General features: G+C 33.7%; 1 protein-coding gene across 1 annotated transcript; it reads right to left on the bottom strand.

Annotated features, from left to right (window-relative positions):
• Positions 1-8,563: 8,563 nt before the first annotated feature.
• LOC149264416 (antimicrobial ginkbilobin-2-like protein) lies at positions 8,564-9,334 on the bottom strand. The gene has a single exon (XM_089398878.1). It carries the CDS (start codon positions 9,332-9,334, stop codon positions 8,564-8,566), a length of 771 nt encoding a protein of 256 aa, XP_089255004.1.
• Between the last annotated feature and the right edge of the window lie 584 nt (positions 9,335-9,918).

Genomic DNA, 9,918 nt, shown 5'->3' with positions numbered 1-9,918 from the left:
ATTTATGGTAATTTTACAATTACAGTTTCAACTGTACTAAGCTTTGTAATTTATAAAAAAATATTTGCATTTTTTTAAAGTAAATCATTTTGCATGTGATTTCATATATAAAATTTTGATATAAGTTCACCAACACATAATCTATAATAAATATTATTTTATATAAATAAACATCATGATGATAACCATCTAACAAACATAAATATCATCTAAGATACACATTCAAATTCACTATCATCATCTAATTATATACACCTCTAGCATATATAAACGTCATTAGATAGCACACAAATCTAATAATCTAATAGAGCATCATCATTGTGATCACATCTAACAAAACACAAGATTTCTAATCTAACATCATCACCACACACATCCTCAAATTAATATACATTTCATGTCAGATAAATACTATCACATACACATCTATCTGCAGGCACATTAAATGAACATATATAACAGGGCCTAACAATATACACATCAACAATAACATATAAATTAAGTACATAAACATGAACAAAAAAATGCACCATATATATAAACAAGTCAAACAAATGCATCAAGGCAAATAACTTCTATCAAATATATGATATAACAGATGTAGTAGTGGCATCTTGGACTATAGAAGAATACGATGGATGGTCAAGTACTTCCTCAACAATCAAACTATCAGGTGGAGGAGTAGGTGGCAGGTCTACTCTCTCAAGAGAAACATGAGGCACCTTTTCCAGTATTGGGACATGATCATTAGTCGAATGATGAGGAGGTGTACTACCGCAAGCATCACCGACACGTTGACCATGATCAAATGGGTTAGTACTACCAGAAGCATGATCACCACCCTCATAATTATGATCCGACAGGATAGCATTATGTGAAGACTCATGTCCTGTATCTGCAAGATGCCCTGTATCCCTCGTTACTTCTAGTAGCCTGATAGCACTGATGGTAGGACGAATAAGAGTCATCATATTGTGCTAACAGTCCTTCAAGAGCTTCAAGAGCCTCAGATCTACCCTAATGTCTTGAGCCCTCACAGGGAGGACTCTCTCCTCAACCAAAAATCTAGACAGTCAGTCATAGTAGTCCGCCCTAAAACTAAGACCAACCCTACGGGCCCAGATGCCCATACCCCTCTGCATCTGAGGATGTGCCTCACCCTATTGGGCCTCGCCCATCTCAACATTAGATCCCTCTGGTGGGGGAAGAGGCATGTCCCCAACGAATGTGTTGATGTCAACAAAATATATAGTACACAACAATAATTAGACAATTTAATAAAACAAGTTAACAAACATGATATAATAAATTGTATTCTAACTAATTAAGATAATAAAATGAAACTAGATTAATTTAAATAAAACAATAATATTACCTCCTCTACATGCTAGGTGTGAAGAAGATGTTGGGACACAGTATCCAATCCATCCCTGCATACAAACACGACACCTAAATAAACATGTGGTCTTGGTTGGATACTCCAACAGGCTCCTCTTGGGCATCATCTATCCCCACATGCGCATATGTACCTCAGACATCGGCCTAGGAGGGCGACGATCAAATGTAGGCGTTGTCTCTTGAAACCTCTCAAAAAATAAAGAAGAGATATCTTAAGCGAAAGGGAAGTTCATCGTCCCATGTATCATTGCATGACATCTATCTAAAACCCTACAAAACTACCTCAAAATAATGGTAGACCATATGATACAACGTGGCACCTAAATCAAAGAATCGATATAAAACAAAAGATGGAAACTAATGTTCTTCCCACCACTAGTATAGTGTGCAATGGTGGTCACTAGTAATGAGAGGCACATAACCTCCTACGTAGAAAAAGAAGCAATATGTATCTCTCCACCATGCACTTGAAAATATCTTGGATGGATTACATGACCACCAACATATCTCCCAGAGTAGACAAGCTGACTCTATGCTGCAACCCCATGGCAGACATCAGGGAGCTCAAGAAAACATTCCCCTCCTGGATAGGTAAGTGATAAAATATATGTCCTCCTCAGATGACCTATGCCACGTGTTAGGACTGACATCAAAAGACTTTTGGTGGACATTCCACTGACGAATCAACTGTGCTAATAAGTCATAGTGCGCCTTCAGAGATGTAGCCTCCTCATATTACTTAAGGAGGCCTATATTCCTCAAGAGTTCTCAAGTAGTTGCGTTAATAGGGTGAGGGTATAAATCCCTCTCCCTCTCTCGTGCCTCCCTTGGTCAGACCACATTGTATTGGTCTACCATTTTTTTCTGCTCCTACTACTACTCCCTCTGTTGACATTGCTGCTACATGATTGATATATAAAATACATCAACCTCATACATAATCCGTACAATTTTTCTATTAAATCAAAAACATATTTATAAATATGGACACATAACTTTAAATTAAAATGAAAAAACAAATCATCATAATGCGCTCAAAAAACAATAATGCACCGGCTCCAGTGCGCTATCAAACAGAACAACACCGACAATAGTGTGTTCATGCATATGACACACCACTTTTGATTCATATACATACATTTTCACAGTGGTTCATCAAGACAAACTTATGCATTGGTGCATACCTATAACCGTTTTGTCACAGTACAGAACGTTCAGGTTACCGAACACGCCAAACTATATTATTTTAATATTATGTGTATGGACTATTTGGTAAACATAAAGGCACTAGGAGTATGCTAAAAATGTATGCATCAATGTACAATTTATAGGTTTTCTCGATATGTTGTAATTTACGAGACACACCAACAACACCGCCATGTGTTAGGTTCATGTACTAAATTGCGGTGCACGCTATAAATTTACAAGGTGCGCGACTATGAGTGCAAGCCAAACCTGTCGAACACACCACGTCAGAAAAACAAATTCCAAAATAATGGTCTTTTGGACCTATTTTGAAATTTTAATCCACTAAAAAAATAAACAAGAGAGAAACATAAACAGTACCCAGACATTTGGTCATTAGGGAGGCATAGTTGATACATAAATGAGAAAAAAAAATTTCACCACCATTTAAGAAGATTGGAAAGCCATGCACTAAGCATGGTATGGAAGGATGATGAGCAAGAAAATCACTGACGATAGGGTGCTTGAGTGAGACAAGAGTGGTGGCAGTGCTTTAGAGCTTTACAACACTGCAAATGGTAAAAATGAAATTTACGATCGGTAGTTTTATTTATTTATTTATTTAACCTTGTTTTAGTGTGTTATTATAACAACACTAGTGCATACTATCTCCAAGAGCACCTTTTTTTTTGTAGTTAAGAACCCTATAGCGGTGCTCTTGTTAAGACACACCGGGGCATTTTAATACATGAACCACACCGATGCTTCGTGAGAATATAGCACCTCATTTTTTTTAAATTAAACCCCCCCTAGTGGTGCTATTTCTACGACGTAATGGGGTGTTTTAATACATGAACATCGGTGCTTCGTGGGAATATAGCACTATATTTTTTTTTAAATAAAAACCCTATAGTGGTGCTATTTTTAAGTAACACTAGTGCATTTTAATTCAAGAATAACACTGGTGCTTCTAGTATATATAACACCGATATGGTGAAAATAATTTTAGGCCCGAAATTTTTTAAATTTAACCTTCGTCTGGTGCTATCGAGTAGTGTAAGCACTGGTGCATTATATATAAGTGGCACACTGTTGTTTTAAATAATGGTTTGGTGTGCTATACTGTGTACACACTGGGGCGTTAACATACTGGTCTATCACTAGACAAGGAAAAGTGAATTTTACAACCGACATTTTTGTAAATTTAACCCTTTTCTCGTGCTATCATGTAGAATATGCATTGGTGCGCTTTTTTATTTAGTGCACCATTTTTTCTTTTTCTTTTTAAATAAATTTCCCACGATGCACCATGTTCTACTAGGTAGTGTTTATATGTATAGTAAAGCACCAGTGTGTTTGTATATTATAGACGCATAGTTAAAAAACATTTGCCTGCCACCTTTGTTAGTGACCTTCGCTACAAATAGATTTTTGGGCTATTTTTATAGGGGCTTCTGCAAAAACCTCTGCGAGAGGATCATTTCTGTGTAGTCCATTATAATAGAAATCATAATACTAGAAACCCATAAAGGGGACCCTCCACCATATTTACAAAATGCTAGACTAGAAAACCATAGCATTGATTATGAGCAAGTTCACACACCGAAAATAATGCAACTTCAATATCGTATAGAAATGTATCACAAGGTTCCTTCCTTAAACAAAACCTAATTAAAATTTACATAGAAAGTTACCAAACACAAAACCACATTGAAAAAATGCATTAATTCTGGTGATGTGGATTTAGTTGCTCATGCAAATAGTTTAACTCCAACATGCAAATAAAAAAAATTATAGATAGGTTTTATTAATCCAAACACTAGGTTATATATCATTATATATAAAAAAAAACTAACTCAAAATGTTTAGGATAGAAATTTTCACTTGATCCTAAAAGCTAGCATCTAAGCAGAATACTAGAAATCATGGGAGAAATGATCTCAACTACTCTATGAAAATAAAAATTCAAAAGGATTCGTAACTCTCAAAATCAATAATAATATTCTAATAAAATAATAATGAGAAATACATGTGCTCAATTTACTTATACTAAGGCTAAGGACTAGAATCCTTATTGGCTTTGGAATTGGAATTTGGTGATATAGATCAATTGAAACATTCTTCAATCGGAAACCTCAAGTTAGTGTTGCAAAAGAAATACTAGGATGTATAGTAGATAACAAAACTCGATATTTAATATGGAAGTTATTTTGTCAATGTGCTAACCATCACATGCGCTTGGCAGGCTCAAGAACAAATTGTCAGGAAATGATTATTTAGGGTTGTAGAAGCTGAGATAACATAGTTAGTGATAAGAATTAATGTTTGCATTCAATCACGTTAGAAAAATAAGGGAAATACCTCTGATGAATTCAAATGAGTTAGACTAATGGTTCAGAACATTTGCGTTCTTAATTTTGTGTATAAAATTATATTGTGTGAATAATAAAAACACTTTTCTACTCTGAGTAAACATACATTAAATGATGGTGTTGATAGATATAGTCGCCCGTCATTATTTTACAAAATCTCACCTTTTGAGAAATGCTTTATGAGAAATTGTTTGCTAGCAAATTGTAGCATGTGGGGAGTGGTTGTAATGTTGTGAAATGAGAAACAACTAGAGATGATAACATTACATTAAAAATGTTGTAATTGTACATAAAATAATGTAATTTACACATGATAATGTAATTGTACATTAAGATTATAAAATTTTCTTACTTTGAAAAAAAAGATAATCAAATTTTGCATCTATAATAAAAATATAATTTTTATAAAATCTCAATCAAAAATTTGAAAAAATTTCACCAAATAACTAACCACAACCAATACCCTTTTTGACATATATATCAATCTCATGAACTTATATGAATCAATCATTAAAAGGTATTTTGGGAAATTGGAACTTGAGGAAATATTTGCACATATTTGATCTCTCTCTTTGCACCAGAAACAAGAGTTGGATCTAGATTGATAAACATTCAAATCCTTTCATATGGAAAAAGACAATAATATTATTTTAGCTCTCTTCAAAGCTTTGTGAAGAAAAATCACATTAGTTACACATCATAGGCAATTATAATATAATAAATTGCTAAGTTAAAAGGTGAATATTATAAGGGACTAACAAAAAGAATATTATTATTACTAGTACAATTACATAAATTAAATGTCCTTTCATATGGAAAAACACAATAATATTATTTTAGCTCTCTTGAAAACTTTGTGAAGAAAAATCACATTCGTTACACATCATAGGCAATTATAATATAATAAATTGCTAAGTTAAAAGGTGAATATTATAAGGGACTAACAAAAAAAATTATTATTATTACTAGTACAATTATATAAATTAAATGACCATATGTATAATAATTTTTTTCCATTTATAGTATTCATAAACCATGACATAAGGCATAATATTGTAACTAAAAGAAAAAGTGTTTTTTATAATAAATTAGTTCATTTGGATATATATATATATATATATATCCTATATATATATATATATATATATATATATATATATATATATATATATATATATATATATATTTTTTTTTTTTTTTCTTTTTACTAATAAATTATAATTTAATTATTTTTTATTAGTAATATGAGATATATCATGAAATAACTTTTTTTTATAAATTAATATATATTAACATTTATCAATCATTATATAATTATAAATTTTATTTCTATTTAAAATCATTGAACAAATGCAATCTTTTCTACTACTCAAAATAATTATTATAATTTTATCTTATATTCTTTTCTCTATTTTTAAATATTTTTTCTTTTAAATAAATTACTTACTAAAATATATATTACATCTACCACTCCTGAGGAACACGTTTTTATAAATATAAGTTTGCTTATAATTTTGTTTTTTTAAGTTTGTTATATCTATCTATCTATATAATTTTATTTTTTATAATTCTATTTTTTATAACTTTTTTAATTACTTACTAAAATATATATTACATCTACCACTCTGTGACCAACACATTTTTATAAATATAAGTTTGTTTATAACTTTGTATTTTTAAGTTCGTTATATCTATCTATCTATATAATTTTATTTTTTATAATTACTTACTAAAATATATATTACATCTACCACTCTGTGACCAACACATTTTTATAAATATAAGTTTGTTTATAACTTTGTATTTTTAAGTTCGTTATATCTATCTATCTATATAATTTTATTTTTTATGATTCTTTTAATAAATTTGTAATAATATTAATTTTTTATTTTCTTTCTATTAGAATTTATCATATAATTAGTTTGAAAAAATGTTTTCTTTATTATTGAAATTGTATTTTTAGATTAAAATAAAATTTTCGAATAAATTTAATATACTTAATAAGTGAAAATTATAATTCTTATTCTTTCTGATCAAATCATAATCCATAAACCCTTTCAGCTTGTTGGCATTGGCATCACTTGGATTCTGATTTAGACATTGTTGACTAGAATTGCCCGAAACTCTAAATCATAATCCCTTCAGCCTGCAATGATACGATGATATTTCTTCTTCTTGTATAGATGTCTATCTAGTTTCACATTTCGAAGTGGTTTCCCATTTAAACTTTGCTGCAAACTAAAGGTATGTCGTTGCTGCTGCAAACTGAAGGTATTATCTTGCATGTATCTTCCCATTTACACGTTGGATCAGTTTTCAGCTGCTGAAGATTTATCTTTCCATTTAGACGTTGCAAATTTATCTTCCTGGTATTGCTGCTACTGGCTAGGTGTCTCTACTGTTTCTACTGGGTAAAAAAAACTAGTTCTGGGTCAAATGTTGATGGCCGTTCAAATTCAATTACTAAAACTATATAAAATATATGAAACAGATCCCACTGAAACTAGCTCTGCAATTAGTTATTGAACAAGCTGTCTATCTGCTCTTACTGGCAGGAAGGTGGGCAAGCCAGGCGGACAACATCCCGGGCCCGCGACCCCTCCTATCCTACAGCCACTGCATCAATGGCGTCAATGGCTTAATCAACTTCTTATTCAACTGGATCTGCTTGTCTATGCTACTGGACGTGGAACTGGTACTTAAACTAGGAAAATCAAGGTGCTCCAAGACTGAGCCATTGCCTAGTAAAGGTTCAATGGACCTGCTACAATCCTGAGGACACTATGTAGGAGTATATAAATCAATATCTATAAGAGAGGTCATACTGTGTGGGAGCATATAAATCAATATCTTTATGAAAGGTCACAGGCGTTCTAAAATGGTTACGGAATGAAAGCCCTAACAATTAGGATTCAAAGCACGAGTTATTGTACTTTACCGCTAGATCAGTTTACCGCTGAAGGTATGCTCTTACCTAAATTCTCTAAGTGAATCAAAAGATACTTTTACCTAAATTCTCTTACAACTAAATCAAAAGATGTCTTTATCTAAAATTCTCTTTCGTTACCCATAAATACTTCTTTTTGTTCTAATCGCAACATGGGCTATATAGAAACAGTTGATTTCACACCCGAGCCCCCACGGGCCAATGCCAAGGAACGTGTATTTATTGGGTCATGCGGTGCAATTCATCTGTGATTCTCTGATTTCCGGAACTTCTCTCAGATTTTCCGTGCTTCTTGATTACAGCTTATGCACTATATAAAGCTTTGGTAAGTCTCTCTGTAGTAGACAACAACAAAAATCTAATAGTCTATTACTCAGGGCGAAGATTCTCTTTACTTATAACTTGCAATATGCCTCATATGTATCCATTATTTACTATAATGGAAAATATACTCTACTAAATCCGAAAATATATTCAGAATAAGCATTTTAATTTTTATATTTCATTTAACAGATCTCACATTCAGTAGAGGCGTACAAACAAGAGAAACGATAATGAAGAAGAGTTAAGTTCAGCCATATAGCAGGCTTTATCCTTACGTGGATTGCAGGCCTTTATTTATTTGAAACAAAACAGAACGTGAGCTGAGGTTGCTTCTCTCTCATGGCTGATAGGTAGGGTAGTTATAAACTGGATATATCTCGAAGCGCACTGCGCAACTTCCCAGATACATTTGAGCCCCAACCTGTGAAGAGCAACACTGATTCATGGCCGTAATCGCTTCTTTCAAACAAACACCACAGTCAGGTCCTGAAAGACTCCTTAAGCACATTTCCAATCCATAAATGGTCACAGAAGAATTCACCGCCAACGATCCGGTGGCGAATCTATTGACTGTTAAGGGAGCTTTGCCAGAAAGAGTCTTCATAAGATTCCCCAGAGTCTGATTGAAGCCTTCAATATCACCGTTGCTCTTCACATTCTCGAGAGCAGCGGCCTCAACGGTATCGAGAACAGAGGCGAAAGTATAATTCTCATAACGAATGAAGCAGAATTCCAGCTGAATCCGAGCTCCAATGGCATTAGGGCAGTCTTGATAAGCCATCTGTGAGGCTTTAGCGGAACACTTTTGGCAGTCCTGCTGAGAGATGTCGGGCCGGCATTGTAGAAGGCCGTTGACTCCTCCATAAGAATATGTCGCGAATCCGCCTCGTGGGGCAGCGGCCCTCACCAGGTACTCCAATACGGCGTTCACGTTCCTTTCATACGCACTGCCATTGCTGTATTTGTTTACGTTGCAGAGCCCGTAAATGAATGGATCGGATTTCGAAAGGGCAGCTGAAACTGAGATTACATTAAGTTGGAGCAGTCCAAGTAAGAATAATGCCATGAAACAGCAACGCCATATTATCACGCTTTCCATCTTTCCCATTTCCCAATATGTATAGTGAATAAAAGGCTCTGTAATATTATTCGCCTTCTTGTGAATCTTTCCAAGGTTGGGCAAATAATTTATAGATGGAGAATGCTATCCGCAGGCAAGCCAATTAGTGGTGGATATTCACAAAAGTTCACTAAGTCAGCTTCTAGAATAATGGCGAACAGCTGTTATGATGGTATTGGCGTGGACCGGATCTGATCAGATCAGTGGAGTGCATATGCGCAGGCGTTAATTGTGGTTGGCGTCTCCGATTTATTTGACTTTTGAAGAGGTCGAAACAAGGGAGTGAACCAGTCGTAAGAACTACGGCTTTGAATACGTCTCTGTTGGCGTGGGCAGAGGCATATGATAATAGGCCGCTGAATATAAAATTAAACCGTATCTGCTCTTAGACAGAGTCCATTTTTTTCAATCGCTGCAGCAGCTTTCATAGTCCTGCACAGGGTTGTATGGATTAAGGGACCTGATTTGTGGGATCAAACTTTCACATAACCACTGAACCACAGCCTAAAGAATATTAATTACTTATTTTGGGGTTTAGTATTCATTAAGTTTTTAAATTTAAAGAGATTTAA

This window comes from Pinus tabuliformis, chromosome 6 (genome assembly GCF_031772625.1).
Source record: "Pinus tabuliformis cultivar Carrire ecotype Pingquan chromosome 6, CPIR1, whole genome shotgun sequence".
NCBI lineage: Eukaryota > Viridiplantae > Streptophyta > Pinopsida > Pinales > Pinaceae > Pinus > Pinus tabuliformis.
This window is presented reverse-complemented; position numbering and strand designations above follow the sequence as displayed.

Coding starts and splice junctions, on each gene's coding strand:
- LOC149264416 (XM_089398878.1), bottom strand. CDS start 9,334: ATGGGAAAGATGGAAAGCGTGATAATATGGCGTTGCTGTTTCATGGCA.